The sequence below is a fragment of the Manis pentadactyla genome, chromosome 2 (genome assembly GCF_030020395.1).
Source record: "Manis pentadactyla isolate mManPen7 chromosome 2, mManPen7.hap1, whole genome shotgun sequence".
Taxonomy (NCBI): Eukaryota; Metazoa; Chordata; class Mammalia; order Pholidota; family Manidae; genus Manis; species Manis pentadactyla.
Window position 1 is genome coordinate 201,531,995 of NC_080020.1, and position 23,212 is coordinate 201,555,206.

Genomic DNA, 23,212 nt, shown 5'->3' on the forward strand with positions numbered 1-23,212 from the left:
AAAAAAAAAAAAAAAAGGGAAGCCTTAATTTATTTTCCCCTATGGCCACCCAACTGACTTGGCCCACATGGTTTCCTGAAACACCACCCTGCCCCCACTACCCTGCAGTGGTGTCTTCATCAACTTTTAAAGTTAATTTGATGTTTGTGGGTCTTTTCTGGCTTTTTAGTCTATCCACTGGTTTATTTATCAATCCACCTTCTTATACCACCCTACTTTAATTATCATAACTATACAAGTGTCTTAATATCTAATGACATAAAGCTCTAACATTTTTGTTCTCCCAGACTGACTTAAGTAAATGATTCTCAAACTTTTTGGTCTTAACATCTCTTTACATTCCTAAATGTTACTGAGGACTTCAAAGAATTTTTGCCTTTGTGGGTTTTATCTATCAATACTTAGCACGTCTGAGAAAAAATTAGGACAAAGTTTTAACTTTTACTAATTAATTTAAAATAAAAATATGTATTACATATTTGCAAGTGTCTAATTCATTTAAAATAAAAATACATATTACATATTTGCAGGTATTTGTTATGAGTAATTGTTGTATTTTCCAAAACAAAATGTTTAATGAGAATAGTGCACTGTTTTACATTTTTGTAAATATCTTTGATGTCTGGCTTAATAAACAACTAGACTTACAGAGGAGTAACAAATTCACTTCATTTGCAAAAACAATCCACCTAACATTCTTGTCTCAGTAACTGTAGTTTGTTTTTCAGTAATTATTTCAAGTAAAAATCATGTTCCATGAACAAGATAAGATAGCTAGTTGAGCTCACATTTCAAACAATCCCTTGAGTTTTTTCCTCAAGATGACCATCACAAAAGTGATGCACGTAAGTGATTGATGCACACTTTCCATTTCATCGCACAGAAAAATGAAATTAGAGGTGTGTAATGTCTTCAAACAAGGTAGAGGTGATGGCTGCACAACACAGTCACCATACCGAAGGCTAATGAATTGTACCCTGTACACTGAACACGGTTAATTTGATGTTTGAATTTTTCCTCAGAATTTTAGTACATGAGGAGTTGAGATTTATTAAAATGATATTGCTTTGTCAGGAATATTTTTTATTGGAACTTGTCTTTTGTTTTGTTTTTGTTTTTTGCAAACACACAGAGGTAAAGGATAATACAATGACAACTATAGTACAGTTTGGTGCCACTGACTTGATTTGTGCTAAGGTGCCAGCTCTTTACCCACCATTGCTTTCATGTGTGGTTTTGCTTTTGTACAATCAACACAGGAAAAATGGCAAGTAACATCTTACTGCTGTTATGAAAATAGTTTTCATCTCCCAAAGCCCTGCAAGAGCCCAGGGGGATACCTAGAAGTAAATGAACCATGAACCGTGCTTTGAAAACTTGTTTTCACTTTCCATTTTCATAAACTGCAGAATAAGTATCTCGATTTACCCACACTTACACACACACGCACACAATCCTACTGAGCTTCTTTGGAACAGTATTGAATCTTCTGATCAATTTGGGGTAACATGACATATCGTCCTGCATTTACTTATGTCAATTTTTCAGCCATACTTTGTAGTTTCTATGTAGTTTTTAAACATCTTTCCCCACTTTTTACACATCTTTCTTTAGATTTATTCCTAGGTGTCTGATGTTTTTTGATGATTAAATGGTATCTTTTTAAACCCAGTTTCGTAACTAACCCCTCCACACCATATAAAGAGACATAACTACAAAAGGTTAAACAGCTGAACTTCAAGAGAATGTCAGAGAGTATCTTCATGACTTTAGGAAAACTTGTCTATTCCAAGACAGCGACAATTGGATTAGTTTTTGAATGAGCCCTTTCTGAGCAACATATTCTTACTCTAGTTTCATTCTGCTCCTTCATATCTATCAAACCTATCAGGTATGTCTCTTAACTTCTCAAAAATGGAATTTTCCCAGCCTTTAACTGTTCCTCCTACTGTTCCATCATTTACTTCCAACCATATTTCTCACATATTTAAAAACCAACCAACCAACCTAGAAAGAGCAAAGACAACAGCTGTGGCACTGGTGAACAGGCTCTACCTAACAGGAAGAAGCCATGCTGAGGACCTGCAGCTCCTGCACCCACTCCAAGTGAGCTCCAGAGGTGCAGGCCAAAATCCAATGAATACACTAAGATTAGGGAAGAAAAATGCACTAATGATACACCAAAATGTCAGTGATGCTGAGCAGACAAATTACAGGGTGTGTGTGTGTGTGAGGGACTTTTTCTGTATTTTCTACATTTCAGCACTAAGTTGATTCTTTCATCAGAAAATAAACAACAAAAGCTTATTTCAATATACAGTCATGTTGAGGGTACAGCAAAATGGGTATATTAATAACCATGGAAATAGAAACTGACCTTTTTTTTTTAATTCAGCATGTTGCAACAAAAACATTTTTTAAATGCACCCCTGAATTAGAAACAGGTCAGTTATCAAATGGTATTAGCAGTTAATGTTATTGCTTTACTACCACTGGGGAAGGGAAGATAAGGGTTTTCAGTATATTTCCATCTATTCTGTCTTAGTCAGAAACGGCCAGGTTGTCAGGCAAGTAAGGGGATAAAAATGAATGCAAATTTAATCTCCAAATGTGCAAATTTTTAAATAAACTTTCCCCCAATATCTATCTAGTGTGTCTCCATTTCAGAAAAAAATGGAAATGTGGAAAACAGGGAAAAATGGAAAATAAAGATGAAAGTTGTTTGCATTTTCTGATATTAAAACAATTCTGAGATCTATCAAATACAAGTTTCTATTTATATCTGTGATGCAGACACATGCTTATTAGTGAAAATCACCTTACTTATTCACAAGTAAAATTTATTAGCTAAAATTAAAAAGAAAATTCTGCGATAAACATATCAGTACATACACTTTACAAACTTGCACGAGAACTTCTGAACATCCAAACAGTAGAACTGCTGGGTTGAAGGACATGCACATACTACAATTAAGTTTTTCTGATTATACTAATGGGAATATAGAAATTATTAATCAATTTCCCTACCCTCACCAACCGTGGGTATTAAGAACTATGGTATTCCATCACCTATATAACTCTTGTTGGCTGGAAACTTTTCTCTTTCTCCCTTTCTTATGGTTGCTATATACTGCTGATAAATTCATTTTCTTTGGTGATACTGCATACATATAAAAAGATTTCCTATCCTCTGCCCAGCCCTCAGTGTAAAAGCATGACACTGACTCTGTGTAATCACTCTCCCTCAGAGGCCTGAGGAACTTGTGATTCCACATATTCAATCTTTAATTCTCATCAAATGACAAAGGCACACCACCTAAAATTTAAGATCAGTAGAAATTGAGAAGACATCATTCTATTACTTGTTGATGACTTTTATTTCTTCAAATAACAAAAATAAAATTAAATGCAAACTATTCAAGCTTCAAATTTTGACTGGCTATTGTGTGCTGTAGGCAGAAAAGGAAGAATATACCTACCTTCAAAAATATTACACTCTTAAGATGATGTCTGACCAGAATAATCTACACAAATCATACCTAAGCCCCAAGATTCTCATCAGCTCCTCAAGGTACTTTTCAGCTGAATTAAGAAAGTTCCCCATTTGGAGGTGAGGAAACCATACAGAAGAAGCAGTACGGCATTGCTTAAGGAAAAGTTCACTACAAATTGTGGTTGTAGTCAGTCTTCTATAGGTAGTGGTGGTGGTGATGTTTGTTTTCTGGAATCTTACCCTAAAAATTATTTGAAAGGAAAATACTGTAAAGGCTTTCTCTGAAGCACCTTGCCGTTAAGCACCTTGCCATTAAGAAGCTGCTTGAACATTATGTGTACCTATGTCTTTAAGACCTACCCTATTCCTGACATCAAATTTAGGTATTGGAATAGCTTATCTGTGGACTTTGTAAAAAGCATAGTCCTGTGGGGGGTGGGGGGGAAGCACAGCCATGGTTCAGCAGTGAGGCAGACAAGATCCTCACTATAGTGAACAAGGGCCGAGACTAACAACGTGGATATAACGGTTTCTCTATCACTATCTCCACTCACCCCTCATAACAAGATAGACTTGGAGAAAAAAAATCACCAAATCTAAAGTCCTTACTGACAACTTGAGGCCAACAATCAATAGGTACCCAAGGAAATGCTTTTCAGACACAATGAAACATAACTCCAAAGACAGTGATCAGATCCCAAGTTGGCAAGCAGGGAAGGACTGGCTCATTTAACGTAGACTGACTAGCTACACCAGAGGCTGCAAAGAGGCACTAATCACTACACATACAATGCTGTAATTAGCAGTTTTTAAACAGCCAAGCTTTGTGTGCTTAAGATGTGGAAAAACTGACACAGGACCATACACAAGACACATACAAAATTTAGGTACCCAATCAAGTAGGTAGTTCCCAGTTGTTACTATATATCTAGCATCGTAACATCATCTTTTGGTGTAATAGCAGTTTACATGCTTAAACTACTATTTTAATTTAGTTCTGCCATTTGACTAGAGCATCTAAATAGAAAAACTATGTGAAAAAATAGAAAACCAAAAAGCCTACCTATTCAACAAGTTACTGAATAGTTTCTTTCCTATCTGACACCTTTTAATACTTAAAGTCATTTATACATTATAATACTGTATATATCAGCAGCCAGGCAGTCCAATTTCAATTCCTGAATCTGCCATTTAAAAGCTGTGAGACTGGTAAGTTACTTAACCTTTTTGTGCTTCAGTCTCCTCATGACTAAGTTGGGGATAATAACAGGAACTGCTTTATAAAGTCACTGTGAGGATTAAATAAAATACATGTAAACCATCTGGAATAGCACCTATCATGGAGGATCAATAAGTGTTAGAATTTTTAAAAACCAAGTTCAACAAACATGAGCTATATATAAGGCTGAAAATAGTATTATATATACATGTAACAGGTCCAGCAACTGTCAGAACAAATTTTATAGTGCTTTATATGTATGCAGACTATATAATCGATTATTAATGACCTAAGGCACTGTGTATGAAGCATGCTGCCTCTCCCTTCCCCAACAAAAAAAATGTCCCAAAGGCATTCTCATTGTTCAAGTCCTATCTATCTCACAAACAAGAGAAGAATCACTAACTTTACTGTCCCAGTCCTGGTTCACTCTCTCTTCCAATGGAATCTGAAGGAACAAAGAATTGCTTCCCTGCCACTCAAAGAAGTTTACAGCAACCAGTGAGTATTTTGGCTCACAAGTGCAAAAAAGGACCTCAGTATTGCCTCAGTCAGGTTTTCTCCTGTATTCTATACAAAACCAAGGAAATTGTGGGCCCTTGATAATGTCCCTGAGAATAAAAAGCCAGTGTTCAAAATTTACCCTTTTTTGTTTCCAAAGAACAATGGGGCTTCAGTAATTTTCTCCTGTTAGAGCAGAAATAGATAAGACATGACTTCAACATTAGCAAAATGTCAAGATCACTTCAACGTGCACTTGCTCATCAGCATAAGTCCTGGTTATTTAGCATGGCTCTGTGCTTTGGCCATAGACTGCCGCTAACCACACGTTAGCTGTTTGAAAATGAGAGCCACAGATGAGAAAATGTGGCTCTGCACTATTTCTTCTCGACTTGGAAAACAAAAAACCAAAAAACAAAAGCCTTAAATGTCTGTAACTACTCTTCATAACTCAAAAGAATTGCCACCCAGCACACTCCTTGAGTTTATGAGCTGAGGACCTTGTCATACTCATCAAGCACTTAATAAGCTCCCCAACACACCCAAAAAATGTATTCAATGGTGACTGAATAATCATGTATTCTATGTAATTTCTATGTTCAACACAGATGTCTTATATTATATTTCAATATATTCTCAGCCCTTAAACAAAAATGAAAAATGTATTCCTCATTCTTCCATCCCAAGTACTCTGTCAAAGGAAACCAACATTGCTTCTAAACAGATCCCAAGTTATCAGGAGGGTAAATTAAAAATACACTTGGGTGTTACGGATACTTTTTAAAAACCATTTGTCAGATTCTTGTTCTAGAAAGATTCTTATGACTGGCCAGGTACTTCTTGAGCTTAAAATGAATCTTTATAGCTTCTTCCAATTAAATAATAAATGCATATGGCTCCTCCACATTTATTAGTTACATATATCTTCAGTAAAATTACAAAATATGTTCTCATGCTCCATCACTGAGCAAAAATTAACTTACTTTCCTACTTCTCGAAATGCTCCATGGGTATGTAAAATGGTAAAATGACTGTTCCTACATTATCTGGCCTGTTTTTCTTTTCCAGTGAAGGATCTAAGTAACACAAAATATATTAACCCTAGCCAATCTAAACATGGTGTCCCCTAAAAATCCTAAATAAAGCTATGATATGATGTTAACGATTGAGGGGGATTCAAGTTAAACAGATCTGGAGAAAAGGGAATCTCAGTATCTTTGTCATACATTTCCTGTCTTTGAAGATCTGTGTCCACTTCTGAAAAGAGAAGGATACACAAAGGTCCCTGGAGTTAGGGCATGTGGGCATGTGTGGGCGTGTTCAGGTGTGTGGGTATGAAATACAAGGGCCAAGCAGAATCACAGAACCCAAGAATGGACTAACAGTTACCAAAGGGAAAGGGACTGGGGACGATGGGTGAGAAGGGAGGGATAAGGGCGGGGAAAAAGAAAGAGGGCATTACGATTAGCATGTATAGTGTGTGGGGGGCACGGGGAGGGCTGCGCAACACAGAGAAGACAAGTAGTGATTTTACAGCATCTTACTGTGCTGATGGACAGTGACTGTGAAGGGGTATGTGGGGGGGACTTGGTAAAGGGGGGAACCTAGTAAACATAATGTTCTTTCTGTAATTGTAGACTAATGATACCAAAATAAAAAATGAAAAAAATAAAAAAGAAATACATGGGCCAAATCAGAGCTTTAGAAAGTCTCCAAACCTGTATGAGCCCAAAAAAAGAGACTTGGATCCAACACTGACACTGGGGGCTAAAGAGGAGGGACCAACTTCTGAAAAAATTAATACATGTAATTTCCATATAAGAGTTTATGGGACAATCATGACTAGTAGAGAGGGAAATAAAAGAAGTAGCACTGTGAACAAGTTGAAGGAATTTCTTTACCCTGAGGGGACTAGAACACCACATTCCCTCGCACCCACTACCCTGCACACCCCGGTGCTCATGAGTTCCCTCCCATGTACCCCATAGTTCCTCAAAGGCTGAGTAAATGCCAACTCCTGCAGAAGCTTATCTATCTCTGAGGGTCATTGTGGGTAAAATTGGAACATTCAGAATATCTCACCTGCCTTTAGTGCGTTTGCATATCCTCAGAGGTGGAGAGTTCATCTCCATATCAATGGGTAAATACCTGGGCAACCGAGGGTGTGTCTGAACCTGAGAGGTTAAGGGGAGAGGGCTGGCTTGCTTGTTTGCTGGCTGGCTGGCTTCTTTCAGAGCAGAGGAGAAAGGCAGCCTGGGACTGCAGTTTGTGAGCAATAAACTGGTTTTAAACTTTATTTTGCCCTTTGACTGATTTTGGTTTTTAGAGGTATTTTGCCCTGGGATTTCCTCTCCCTGGACTTACACCTGGCACAGTCGGCAGAGTTCCTCTAAACCTGAAATCTGTTATAATAGGTGCGACCTTTGGGAGAGCTGCCCCAAGAAATGATAGGGAGAAGTGACGCTCATGCCAAGGGACATCTGTCTACAGTTGGGCGCCACCACGGCTGCTGGCTGCGCCAACCCCGGCCTGTGGCCTGAGCCTAAGGCTACTGCTTCTGCCACTGCTGCTGGCTGGAGCCTGGTCACAACTATGGAAAGAGCAGAGGTCTGGTACATCTTAATTGAGAAGCAACAGGCTGCTGTATACCACACCTTGCTGGCTACAGAGCCCATTGCCAGAAAAGCTCCAATGAAGGTAATAACCACCTAGCCCATCGCAGGGTGGGTGAGAGACTGGACTGAAAGGCCATGGAGTGGTGTGGCACAAACATCTACCATATATCATGTGATTGGCCATTTGCCTCTGGCATCCCCAGGGAATAATGAAGCAGCCGCATTGGCCAGGTGTGCTAGATAAAAGGAAAGGCTGCATCTGATACGGCCCAATGGCTACATCAGTGTTTGGTGCACACAGGGCAAAAGACAATGTGGCTGTAGCCCATCAGTGGGGCTTGCCATTGACCTTAGAAGAAGTCAGCCGATACCAGAAGGAGTGCCCTGCATGTTGTGCAAATCAGCAAACCACCATAAGGGGCCTAGAGCATCTCTTTGCAGCCTATGGCCAGTCACCAGTGACTGAGAGCAATCAAGGCACCCACTTTATTGGACACGCATTGAGAGGATGGGTGCAGCAATTAGGAATAAAATGGACATGGCCCTGGACATTTTGACACATGGACCGGCAATGGCTGGCTCTTCTGGTACCTTGGAGGAAACGCCTGGAAGCTGGCCTCCTGTGTATGCCTGGAATAACAGCAAAGTAGCCCCCCCACAATCACAGTTATTTGCTTCTGCAAGTCTTTGTGTCCTGGTTGCGCCCCCCTGGCTGCAGCTGCCATGTAACGGCTGGAATGGACAAGCTTTGGACTTAATCCACATGGGACTTTGAACCTAGCTGAATCCTCTAGCTTTAGATTTATCATGATTGCATTGCTGTAGTCAAGAAAAAAATGCTTAAAGAGAGGCTTGACTTTGTCTAGTGTTCGGTAAAAGTTTTGTGAGTAATCTGGCATGGTTGTTAGGAATGAGTAAACAAGTGTAGAAACATATTTTGTGCTTAGTTAGAGATTGTACTGTAAAGTATATTTACTTAATCTGCAAAGGCTGAATCCTCTGGCTTGAGGATTATCGAGATTTTATTACTGTTGCTATTGTATGTTGTTAGATTGGTCAGAAGAAAGGGAACAGTAGATTGTAAGGTGAGATTTCTGGAGGGGTGGCCTGTGGGTCACCTGGAACTGGAACATTTCCAGAATATCTCGCCTGCCTTTAGTGCATTTGCATATCCTCAGGAGTAGAGAGTTCATCTCCATATCAGTGGGTAATTACCTGGGCAACCGAGGGCATTTCTGAACCTGGGAGGTTAAGGGGAGGGGGCTGGCTTGCTTGCTGGCTGGCTTCCTCCAGAGCAGAGAAAGATGGCCTGGGACTGCAGTTCGTGAGCAATAAATAGGTTTTAAACTTTATTTCTCCCTTTGACTGATTTTGGTTTTTAGAGATATATTGCCCTGGGATTTCCTCTCCCCGGACTTACAGTCAGTAACTGCCTGTATTCTGAGTTCAGACATCTTGCTATACCTCAAACAAACAACTATCATAGACTGCACTAAGAAATAGCTTAACTGTATTTTTGCTTACATTTTACCAGTACAACCAGATCATAAAGGACGACCACCAATCCTCCACAACCCCCGAAACTACAAACCGGCCCGAGATGTTTTTTTTTCACTTTTGTATCCTATTAATGCACTGAGCAGATGCAAGTAAGTAATAAAGAATATAAAGTTTTAATCCCAGAGGTCCTCAAAAGAAAGTAAAAAGCCATATATTGTACAAGTCGAGTCATCTGCCTGGGAACCATATCTTGAGTTCTAGATCTTGGATTCCAATAACTCTGTAATGTTCTAGGAATCTGGAGAAGACCAGCATTTCCCAAAATAGCATGTGCCAGTCACTGTTCTGCAGGATGCTAATGAGATGCCCAAATTGAAAAAGTCTGGATTAAATAAGCCTGACGTGTTTACTTTACTACAGAACATGCGCAAGGCTTTAATATACTAATACACACTATAAATTCCTAAGGTAAGTGTTAGGCTGGAGGAAGGAAAAACAAGGACATGCAAACAGAACAGAGAGATGCCATAAAAGGAGAACAGACCAGACCCCAAAGTCCGTGCCTTATATGGAAAGGGGACAGCTCTTCCTGAATTCCATCCTTCTGATGTGCCAGCTAAAACCCAGATGTCAGCCTCCTCCCTCTTGGAAGGAAAAAAAGTTTCTAGTTGTCTATTATGTCACCTTTAGCCAATCATACCTCTCCACGCCCCCTAGGATAGCTTGCCCACTCCTCCCCCTCCTAACCCCTTATAAGCCCCCACCTCCCTGACCGGGTGTGACTTCCCCAGCCTGTAGTACCCAGACCAGAGAACATCACCCGGGAATTGTGCTCAAATAAACTGCCTGGCCCTTTGTTGCCTCTCATCGCCTGCTTATTTTGGCTAGAATTTATCTTACAGAAAGATTCCATTATGAAGCCTTTAGTAAACTAATTTGAGCAAGATTGTGAGGAGTTTGGAAAATGCTTCATAGTAAGTTTCCTTGTTTTTTTTTTAATTGTCACAATATTACCAAGGTCTTCAGATCAACTTCCATGAAGCTCTTACCTGATATGTGTTGCAGGCAGGGATTCGTACTGGCGTGACAAGAAGAGTTCCCTATGTTTTAACTGATGTTTCTGTTTATCAGTCAAGTCGGCCTCAACTGTTGTTTCAGATTCTTCCTCAATTTCTTCTACACAAATAAAATTCAAACAATGCATTATTACAAAGCATATCATCTATCCAGATATTATGACAGATCAAGTCAACCTTTTATTCAGTATTTTCTTCAAACTAATTGATTTTAAATTTACATACTATATTAGTCATTTGAATTGCAGCCATAAAATTAAGTTACCAGGGCCTCAAAGGAAGAGGAAGAATTCCAATTTTAAAGTGGCAGGTATAAACGTTCAGACATTATGTTGTATACTTGAAACTTAATATAATATTGTTTGTCAGCCTCACTTCAATAAAAACTAAATTAAAATGGCAGATGAAATATTTATATACAGTATCCCCTCTTCCCCATAAAACCACACAAAAACGGCAATTTAAATATATTAACATTTCAATGACAATGAAAATGAAGCATCAACAGAAGACAGATTTTCAACCAAAAAAACCTCTATAAGACAGAAAGCAGATGTGTAAAAGGAAACAAGTATATGATGCATGTGTACAGAGGGATGCAATGGAGTAGGCAGTCACAAAGCCTGCATGTACTTTGCCCTCAAAGATACCAAGTAATGCGAGAAAGAGGAATGGGGCGAGTGAAAAAGCAGGAAGAAAGGGGTTAAAGTCTATCTATGACACAATAACTGAATCTCAGAATACTTCATTAAAAAACAATAAATGAAAAACAAAAAGGACAACACATTTTCAAGTTTGATAACACAAATTCAAAAATTAATAGGAGGATTAGAAAGTAATGCTAAGGAAATCTCTACAAAATCAGAACACTAAGACAAAGAGATTAGCAACTGAAAACCAAAAGATAAAAAAAATTAAAGGACTTTCACTAAGTCCAACATCCCAGTGATATCCTGTACACAATGAAGAAAACAGATTGCTTCACCTCTTTTGCAGGGGAGAGATGAGAGAAGACCTATCAAAAAAATGACTGAAGAAAGTTTCCCCTTATTGAGCAAGCTGAGTGTCCAAACTGAGTTCATGGCATACTTAAATTTTTTTTTAAATGCTGACATGATAGATCAAAAAAGGTTACAGAAAGGAAACACAGTTCATATGCAAAGAAACTAGATTCAGAATGGAATAATTATGAACAGCAACACTATATGCCAAGATGGCAGAGCAATGCCATCCAAAAAAAAAATGAGATTCAACCTAGAATTGTATAGCAAGAACTGTTTATGAAGTCTAAAAAAAGAGTAATGAAAACCTTTAATTTATTCAATCAACAAGTATTAGGTGCCAAAACAGGCACTGCTCAAGATGCTAGAGACAAGCAGCGAACAAAAGTTACTAAGAAGAAACAATTTACTAAGAAGAAACAGTTCAAAGTGTTTGCCTTTGGAAAACAAGGTTGGAAGAGAAACGTGACAAAGTTTTACATGAGATTTCTTTTTTTAAGTATCACTGATACACAACCTTATGTTGGTCTCCAATACACAACACAGTGGTTCAACATTCACCCATATTACCAAGTCCTCACCCTCACCCAGTGTTGTCACTGTCCATGAACATAGTAAGATGTTACACAATCATTAACTGTATTCCATGAGATTTCTTTTTTAAACACTGTATTTAGTATTTTTCTTAATGACCAAATGTCATTTGCAGATATCATTCCAAATAATTTTCAATACAAAAATTTTTTAAATAGATACGATCCTCTGCAGCCTTACCTGGCCCAGACTGTGTGTGCTATGGAAATAGCAGGAGCACTGAGAACACGAAGGGTAAGACTACTGTAAGGTGAGAAGGGGGTGTGGTTGGCTCTTCTGCTGGGGTAAAGCCCAAGGCTAGGCCTCGGAGGCTTTACTTCTGAACACTGGTTGGTGCCACACACAGAAACACAGACACACACCAACACATTTCCGTTCCTCACAACTCTTACAAGTTTTTATCGATGGACCCAGGACCACAAAAGAGTTTTTATCACATAAAATCCCTTAGTTTGGGGCAGTTCTTTTGAACTGTGTGAGAATAAAAAAGAGGCAAAGTTAAATCAGATCTTTTCCACTTCCAAATATTTTTAACTCTGAATTAAAATTAACCTGAAAACACTGATTTAGTTCAGAAAAAGAATTAAGTGACTTAAAATTCTTTTAATGTTCTTTTTAATGAACTACTGAAAGAGAAACATAGCACTAAAAGAGCCATTTACTTGCAAGCCTAATAACACTTCACCAGTAAAGACCAATGAAGTTACTGCTGCTTTGGCACTATTAGCACCAGCAAACATCACATACAAAATTACACTTTCTGCCTAATTAAGATTTGATGAATTGTTGTTCTGTAAACCACAGCTAGGTGAATTCTAATGACTACCCTACAGAGCTAAAACAGCAACAGCTCTACAAATAATGGCAACAGCAGCAAATCATATTTTCTTACACAACCTCTCGGCACAGGGTGAAAGGACTAAATCTCTTACACTCTACCTAAAGAAAGGCAGAAATCGCAACAGCATCTGAAACCCATTTTTTAAATTTTACTGTATTTCATTTACATATCTCTGTAATTTTGCATTGGCTTCTGAAGAGGAATGACTCCCATGCCACTAACACTGTAAAAACAATCACCCACAATGGCAAAACTGGCATTTAGACAAAGAATATTTTAAAAGATCAAATATAACTCTCATCAAAAATAATGTACATCAAAAATATATTTATAACATTTTAAAACCACTTTACCAAGCTTGATGGGACATCAGATTTGCTACCTTCTAAAAGTCATGAAAGCAGAAGAACCATACTATATGGAGTGATAGAAGAGACTAATACCAAATCATTTACTGAACGTCACAGCTGAAAAACTTTCAGTACAGTTTATTAGCAGTAAGGCTCTGGCAGCATGGAGGGGAGAAAGAGTACAGAAAGAAACTGTACAAAGAATTGTATATATCTTCTGTTGTAGCAGTGTGTGACCTAGCAAAGCTCCCACAAATTTCAAAGGTTTAGGCTGCAGGATAGGAAAGAAGTCATGGCCAAAAAGCTCAGCAAGGCTAATTACACATGCAGGCTAAAAGGGATGGGATGAGGCTAGCACAAACAATGTCCAAGAAACAAGGGTCAGAGCAGAAACTAGCTGAGCAGTCTGGAGTGCCACAGCATCGAGCTGTGGGACACAGAAAGTCAATCTCAGTAGCAAGTTACAACCATACTCAGACAAAGCTTTAGAGACTGCACATGTGATACGCACAAGATCAGAGCAGGTAACTGATTAATTTTGGTACATGAATAAGGAGGGACAGAACACAAAGAGGCATAACCATTACTGACTCTAGGCCCTTGACTTGAAACTGGTTGTTTTTTGGAACAGCCCAGAATTATTCCTACATGTTCATTGGGAGGGATGGAAGGGGAAGGGGACAGGAGGAGAGTTCTCCAGAAGTTATCCTTAAGTTTCCTTAGGTCTCTATTTTAATGAAATATCAGCCCAGTGATAAGATGCTAGCAGGTATAGACTGTATAGAAAAGCAGGTGGTTTCAACTGTGTTGTACATTTGCAACCAACATAAGACTGCATATCAATGATACTTCAATGAAAGAAAGAAAGAAGAAACAAAAAGGAAGGAAGAAAAGAAAGAAGGCAAGAAAGAAAGAAAAACAGGTGGTTACAAATTTGTCTACAGATGCATTTAACAACTACCCAAATGTTTGAAGGCATATTTATTGGACTGAAAATAGCTCAGGATTGGTGCTCAAGCCTGCCTGGTAATCATTAAAAAAGGAATAAGCAAGTTGAATAAAATTAGACAGATTTTTATGACAACTGAGATTTCAGGGAATTAGCTGAATGAAGAGAAAGTCTGACAGTCTAGAAACAAAGGATCAATAAGCAAAAATTGGTATTTCCATCACTAGTAATGAACAATCCAAACCTGAAATTAAGAAAACAACTTCATTTACAATAGCATCAAAAGGAAAAAATACTTAGGAATATACTCTACAAAAGACAAAACTTGGGTACTAAAAACTACAAGGTATCATCAAAGAAATTAAGACCTAAACAAATGGAAAGACTATGTTCAGCTTGGAAGGCTTAATATTGTTAAGATGACAATACTCCCTAAATTAATCTACAGATTCAATGCAACCTCTACTACAATTCCAACTACCTTTTCCACAGAAACTGATAAGCTAATCCTAAAATTCATATGGATAAGAGACCCAGAATAGCCAAAAGAATTTTGAAAAAGAACAAATTTAAGAGGATTAATACAATTTCAAAGCTTATTTACTTCAAACCCACAACAACCAAGGCTCTGTGATGTGGTATTGGCTCCAAGACAGACATAGAGATCAATGGACGTAACTCAGAGTCCAGAAGTACACCCATACCTTCATGGTTAATTGATTTTGGACAAGGATGCCAAGACAGTTCACTGGAAGAATGAACAGTCTTTTCTGTAAATGGTGCTGAAAACCACTGGATATTCACATGCAAAGAACGAAGTTGGACCCTCACACCATAAACAAAAATTAATTCGAAATGAAACAAAGATCTAAATGTAAGAGCTAAAGCTCTTAGCATAAAACATAGGTGTAAATCTTCATGACCTCAGACTAGGCAATAGTTTCTTCACTATAGCACCCTAAAGCATAAGCAACTAAAGAAAATGTAAGTAACGTGGAATTAATGTTAAGATGTTTGTGCTTAAAAGGACACTATCAAGACAGCAAAGAGACAACCCACAGAATGGGAGAAAATACTTGCAAATCATGTGTCTTATATGAGGGTCTAGTACCCAGAATAAATGAAGGAACTCTTACAACAATAAAAAGGCAACACAATTAAATAATGGGCAAAGGAACTGAACAGACATATTTCTACGCAGATACACAAATGGCCAGTACATATATGTAAAGACATTCGACATCATTAGACACTAGGGAAATGCAAATCGAAACTACAGTGAAATATTTCACACCCACTAAAATAACCATAATCAAAAAGAAAGATAACACATTGACAAAAATAAGGAGTAACCGGAACGTCTGTACATTTTTGGTGGGAATGCAAAATGGTGCAACTGCACTGTAAAACTGCTTGGCAGTTCCTCAAATTGCTACACAGTTACCATATGATCAAGCAGTTCCATTCCTAGGTATATATCCAAGAAAACTGAAAATGTCAACATAAAACCTTGTACGTGAATGTTTATAGCAATATTATTCCTAAGAACCAAAATGGAAACCCAATGTCTATCAACTGATAAATGAATAAACAAATTATTATTCAGCCATAAAAAGAATGAGGTAACTCATGCTATAACATGGATGAAACTTGAGACATTATACCAAATGAAACATTATGAAAATGAAAAAGACACAAAGTGCCACAAATGACTCCATTTAGATGAAAAGTCCAGAATAGGCAAATCCACAGAGACAGGAAGTAGATTAGGGGTTGCCAAAGGATGGGTGGAAGGGGAAACAGGAAAGTGACTACAAATGGGTAGGGGAATTTCTTTTCGGAGATATGAAAGCCCTGGAATTAAATAATGGTTATGGTTGCACAAATCTGTGAATAAAAATGACTGTACGCTTTTCTTTTTAAATGGGTGAATTATACAGTATGTGAATTACATCAAAAAGAAAAACACTAAACCTGGGGGAGGGAAGGGCAAATTAAATGCAAACATTGAAAAGAATGCATCAATTTCAGTAATAGTCATGTAATGGAATTCTAATCAGTAGCTAAAAATGACTGAGTCCAAGCAACACCATGAAAATATCACACTTGGCATGAGCACAAAACAAGTATGTAGGACACAGAGTACAGTAACACTTATTTTTTTAAGTGCAAAATCAGCACTCTATATAAATATACACATATACAACAAAAGTATAAAAACATGAATGATAAAAAAACCCACCAAAGTTAACACAGAAATTCACCTATGGGGAAACTAAGAAGAGCATGGGGTTAGGGAGGGAAACACACAGCACTCTAAGAATCTGAAGCAAATACGTCAAAATATTAAGAGAAGACAAAGCTGAGTGGTAGATTCACAATTAGCACTACATTATTCCCTCTTTTCTGCTTCCTAAAAATACTTCAAGACAGAAAGTGAATAGAAATCAGTAAAAGGAAAACACTTCTTTTGCCTGTAACTAAATTTTAATTCATGTTAAATTCTGTTTTTTTCCTACTGGGAAAACCACCACAGCTGATCGTCTTCTCTGCATCTCTTTCTACCATCTTTGCCGAAGTATGAATTTCAACTGGCATTCTGTGTAAGATTTATCAATTTCTGAATATATCAAATATACATATTTATAAATATAAAGACCAAATTAACTGTTCTAAAGATTTGAAAAGGAGGCTAACAAAACAGAACAGTAGCCCACCCTGGGAGATGAAAAACAAGAAATAACCATGAGCTGAATGCTTCTATAAGAAACGAGTGAGATAAACAGGGAGAATATGAAGTGGATGAAGTTAACAGAAGTAAAAAGGAATGTAAAAATGTAAAGTTGGAGGAAAGTTCTGAGCTCTTGGCACCTGACCCATGACACTTTCGCCAACCACCAACTGCCAACCGGAGGAGTCTCTCCTCTTTCCTACGGAGCAGTGCCACATCAGCTGAGGGGACTTGCCACCGTGTGTCTTGCACTCAGTCATCTGATTCACTGAGTCCCTTGAGAACAGCACCGGGTCATTTATTTATCTTTGTATCCGTGCTGTTTTTACTCAGGGGGTAAAAGAGGCAGAACCTCAAAAAATGTTCAAGTAGACCAGCCAGAATTATCTGGTAACTCAAGTCACTGACTGCAAGGACAGACTCACAAAGTTATGACATAAAACACTATCCACAGTAACCATCAAAAAGATACTGGACTGTTCACATTTCATTCCAACGCTTTCTATAATTCTTTCAAGATGGAACACAGGGTGGATGGGAGACTAGGCTTCAAAGTCACACCTGAATTCAAAGTCTAGTACTGCCTGTTCCTAGTGTGTGACCTTCACCTGTAAAGTATGTAAATAATTCCTTAGTGAGGACTAAGATAATGCATACAAATTGCTTAGAACAGTGCCTAACACAGCACTATATAAAAAAAACTGCTTACTACTTTTTAAATGAATTTTAATCTGATTTTCTTTGACATTTGGAAAACAGTTCCTATGTCCTGAAACAATCGTGCCTAATTAAGAAGGCAAATCATAGTAGTATTAAAACAAATTAAATTTGTTTTCACTTTTTGCAAACAAACAAAAATATATATCTAGACCTGTAGAGATCCTTACTCAGAAACTCTGAGGTAGAACCACAACAGCCGAGCCTCAATTAAGAATCATTATTGTTAAACACTAATTTTAAAACATTTTTTCTGGCAGAACACCTATGCCAGCTGTTCTCAAGCTTTTTAGTCTCAGGACACCTTTATAATCAAATCTTATCAAGGACTTTTTTGAGCTTTTGTTTATATAAGCTATACCTACCAATACTGTATTAGAAATTAAAATGGCAATATTTTAAACACAAGAAATCACAAGCACACAGTACATTATTATGAGAGCAATCATGTGTCATACAGGTGCCATACAGCCTCTGGAAAAACTCGGCTATATACTCATGAGAGAATCCATGAAACAATTAAATGACAGTTCAGGATTATCACAAAAATAGTTTTCTCCTCAAGGAAGGACTGACATATACAAAAGAAACATTAACAGAAAGTCTAATCTGAAAAGAAAAACAAAAACTGGCTTAAGTAAGTTTTTATATTATTGGGTTTAAGAAACCCGTCCAGAAAATTTTATCTTCACATTGCAAGATACAATGACTCATAAATTGTTCTACAGCAAGTTAGGATCCCATCGGAAGTTTAAGCTATTTCTGCTTTACATTTATTTATTCAAAGAACACTGCATCTGGCAAAGTCTGCCCAATCTTGTAATATATTCAAAGTCCATCTGGAATTTTATACAGCCTTAACATGACACCATGCATTTTCCCACTTGCTATCAATTTAAAAAATCAAGAAACAAAATAAAAGAATTAGAAGTAACCAGATTTTCCAAGACCACCATCTTCCTCTCCAATTCACTTACAACACAACAGCCAGAATCTTCCTTCAACACACCTCACATTTCTCCCCTGCTTTTGTAAAAAAAAAAAATGCCCTCAACAGCTTTTAACTACCATTTGGATCAAAACTAAACTTTCATGGCTGAAAATCTCCTAACCATCTCCCCTGTCATATGTCTCACCTATTTCCCCCAGAACTCCACCTAACTCCTGGCAAAAAAAGGAAATATGTTGATATGCCTACTACCAATGTGTTCTGTGTTATCAGTGAGGAAAACTTATAAAAGTCCTACCCTGATAAAGATTACAGTTGTTCCAGGATTACAGATAAGAATATACACACGTTCAAGTGTGGTATTATAAAATTATGTAAGGTATAGGACCCCCCCAAAAACTATGTACAAGAGAACACTAATGTAGCCTAGGTGAAAGCAGAGCCTTCTCTAAAGAAACACAGTTTAGACTGAGACCTGAAGGAAAAAAGGGTGTGGGGTGGGTGGGTCCCTGTGCTTTCTTAGTTGAGAACACAAGACTGGGTAAGACTGGCCTCATCTGTACTTGGGCTTTGGCTTGACAGTGTTAATTTCCTGCTTTTACCTCTGTATCTGGCTGATTAAATCAGCTGAGAGACTATTAGAGTGACTGGGACTGTCCTGGTTTTAAAACTGAAAGTCCTAAGTTTAGAGAACCCCTCAGTCCCAGGCAAACCAGGATGGTTGGTCACCCTTGCCCTCCTATTATTCAACCTAATTACTATGATTTGGCCTACTAAAAGAAAGCTTAGGTACCATAATAGCGAAAATTTAAAAAACCAAGTCTTACCAAGAACACAGACTTACTGGAACTCCTATACATCAAGAGGAAGTGAAAATTCATTTAAGCACTTTGGAAAACTTTTTGGCATTATCTACTGAAGTGAATTTATACCCACACCATGAACAAATAATTCCACTCCTAGGTAAACCTAATGAGAGCTTAAGTACACCAAAAGACTTGTACAAGAATGTTCACAGCACTTTTTTTTCATAGGAGTCAAAAACTGAGACCACTTAAATGTCCATCAGTAGGAGAATGAATACTACTAGGCCAGAAAAAAAAACCTGATAAGCAATAACATAGATGGATCCCACTGACATGACACTAAGCAAAATAACTCAGACAAAAAAGGGTAAATACTGTACATAGTCCATTTAGATGAAGTAAAAGACTGGAAAAACTAACAGATGGTAGCAGACATTAGAGTAGCGATTAGCTGGGTAGGAAGAAAATGGTAATGCCAGAAACTGACACAAGAGAACCTACTTGGGTATTAGAAAATTTCTCTATCTTGAGCGGAGTGGTAGTAATAGAAATGTACTATCTGAAAATTTATTGACCTGAACACTCTATACATTCCATTATATTTCACACCTTGATTTCAAAAAAAAATTTTTTTTAAAGAACTAGGATTTCTGCTTTCAGACAAATGAAGTATCAGAGACCAGACCTACCATTCTGTCTCAACCAACCAATCAAGTAAACATGAATAAATAATTTAAAAATACAGAAAAAAACACATGAAACAATTTTCTCAACACTGGATGAATGGACATCAGGCAATGAACAGTGATTCCTAAGAGACAGTAAACAAACAAGGTGGAGCCCTAACACTAGCCCTGTCTACTGCCTTTAGAAAGTTTACAGACAATGATATGAGGAGGAGAAACTGGGGTAGAGTCTGGCAGGCTCCCAGAGTTGAGGAGACAAAACTAAAAGACCAGCGAGCCCAAAGAAACTAGAGTTTGGAAGCCAAGAGTACCAAAGAAAAGACAAAACCTAGAGACTGAAGAGGGTGATCCCTGAGCACAGCCCCAACCAGGAAATGCGAGTGAGGAAACTACTGGAAGCCGAGGCAGCAATTGGTCGGTAAGTATCAGAGGAACAATGCCCCTACTAACACAGAGCCATGAATGGATGTGCTCCCAAACAGCCACATTAGACAAACGCGTAACTGAGAGTATACTGGATAGAGCACCCAGAGAGGTCTTGCCTAAGTAATGGGGAACAACTAAGCTCTAGACTGAGCACTGACTGCTCCATACCCAATTAACAGAATACACTAAGTCACAAACACAATCAAAAGGATTTGTTACCAAGTATCCTAAGTGCATCCCAGGACAAAGCTTAAGAAGATTTACAGGAATACAAAAATATTAGAAAGTAAAATTTACAATATCCACTATACACCAGCTATATATTATGAGAACATCCAAAATTAAAAAGACTGACCATACCAAGTATTGGCAAAGATCTGAAAAAACAAGTACTCCTGCGCTGCTGGTGAGAACATCAAGCACAGTGGCAGTTTGCAGTTTCTTAAAAAGCTAAAAGTACCCCAACCACATGAGAAAACCATTCCACTTGAAACCAAGAGAAATGTATGTCTGTACAAAGACTTGCATACAAATGTTCAAAGCAACTTTACTGATAATAGCCAAAACTGGAAACTGAAATGTCTATCAATAGATGAGTGGATAAACAAATAGTGATACATCCATACAATGGAATAGTACTCAACAATAAGCAACATATCAATAATACTGAGAGACATATTATGAGCATGAATTAGAAGACTAGATATTGTTACAATGTCAGTTCTTCCCAAAACGATCAATGACTTTAACACAGCCCCAGTCAAAATTCCAGCAGGCTTTTTTTTGCAAAAATTAACAAACTAACTCCAAAATTCACATAGAAATGCAAAGAATCTAGAATAGTCAAAACAATTCTGAAAGACATCAAAATTGTGTGGCTAACACTATTTGATTTCAGTAAGTATGATAATAATAACCAGTCACTTCTCAGGTCTCTGAGTCTACTTCTATTTAGTTCATTTTGTATTGTTTTGTTTTTAGATTCCACAAGTAAGTGAAATCATATGGTATTTGTCTTTCTCCACCCGGCTTCTTTCACTGAGCACAATACTCTCTAGATCTTTCCCTGTTTTGCAGATGGCAGGATTTTATTTTTTTGTGGCTAAGTAATATTCCATTGTGTATATGAACCACACTTTTTTATTCATTCATCTATTGACGGACAGTGGTTGCTTCCATATCTTGGCGATTGCAAACAGTGCAGCGATAAACATAAGGGTGCATATGTCTTTTCAAATCAGGGATTTTGTTTTTCTTTGGGTAAATTCCTGGAAGTGTAACTACTGAGTCATATGGTATTTCTCTTTCAAGTTTTTTAAGGAACCTCCAAAATGCTTTCCACAGTGGGCTGCACCAACTCACATTCCCACCAACAGTGCAGGAGGGTTCCCTTCTCTCCACATCCTCGCCAACACTGTTATTTCTTGTCTTTTGGATAGTGAGCATTCTAACTGGTGTGAGGTGATATCTCACTGTAGTTTTGATTTGCATTTCCCTGATATGGAGTGATATGGAGCATCTTGTCATGTGCCAGTACATTTCTTACAAACATTTTCTGCAGTATATTTCCTTCCAGGTACCTATCACTAATGAGCTTCATAATTTCTAAAAGTCCTGCCATCTTTTCCTGTCCTATTTATAGTTATTTATAGGAAAAGATATACAGTCATAAGCAGGTTTTTTTAAAAGTCTCTTGGAAAAATATGGAAAACATTTCCACAACTATATAGAGTGGTGAGTAATCTGAAAACCACCTTTAAAAGGGGGGGTCTGGGGTGGAGAAGTGGGGTGAGATTTACTGCTTAAACTATGAAAACCCAACAAAAGTGTCAACCATATTACACCTTAAAGGCAAAAAGAATTACATAAAAACAGGAAATAAAATATTTTATTTTATCTCTAGGGATGCCTTTCTGACATCCTAACTTTCAATAATTTTTCTACAGGGTTGAAATGAATTCCTGTCAGGAATGACAATTTCATACACATGAATTACCAATACTCTTAAATATAAACCAAATTTGGCTAATCAGCTATTTTTACAACCTTGCCACAAAGACTCAAAAATCCCCACAATCTGAACACATTCATGCAGCTTTAAAGACTAACAGAAATATCATACACTGGGTTGGTGGGGAGCAGTGGGTAACAAGACACAAGACAAAGCAAGAGATCATGGGGAAAAACTGTACTAAGAAGGAGGAATTTATAAATATCTTTATGCAAAGAAGCATCTAGAACCAAGATATTTTATCATTCTTGTCTACAGCTACATTTTATTCCAACATCTATAAATACTGGCCAACAGAACGGTTTAATTTGGCTGTGGAGAAAATGAATCATTCCAGTAAACTATGGTGGGGGGTAGAAACCATGCTCCTCATATAGTGGTATGATTGGAAATTAACCCTTTAATCCAGCTAAGAACTCTAAACTATTCTTATTTGACCTATAGGTAAGCAGCAGTTTCTCCTCTTTCACAAAAGGGGGGAAAAAAAAACTAAGATTCAATCTGATAGGCAGTATCAAATGCCTGAGTTTCAAAAGTTCATGCCATAAATACAAATTCCAAAGTGGATTAAAAAGTAACTGTGGATTGGACTGTGCATGTAATGATATTTTATCATTCTAATTTCTATTAGCATATGAAAACTCATAAAGTAGCATTCCTAGTCTATGTAAGTAGACTTACACCTAGGAAATGTTAAATTAAAAAAACTACTACTACCAATGTTATACCCAAGGGTATTTACAAGGG

At 37.6% G+C, this 23,212-nt stretch overlaps 1 protein-coding gene across 6 annotated transcripts in view; it reads right to left on the minus strand.

Moving 5' to 3' along the window:
* The window catches only part of MTA3 (metastasis associated 1 family member 3), a 181,900-nt gene that overhangs the window by 99,487 nt on the left and 59,201 nt on the right, over window positions 1-23,212 (minus strand). For all 6 annotated transcript variants that reach the window (XR_005032687.2, XM_036925590.2, XM_036925589.2 and 3 more), the window contains one exon: window positions 10,378-10,504. Coding sequence is in view for 5 of the 6 variants with exons in the window: in XM_036925590.2 (XP_036781485.1) it covers window positions 10,378-10,504 (127 nt within the window). In the remaining variant the exon portion in view is untranslated. The remainder of the gene's footprint in view (window positions 1-10,377; window positions 10,505-23,212) is intronic.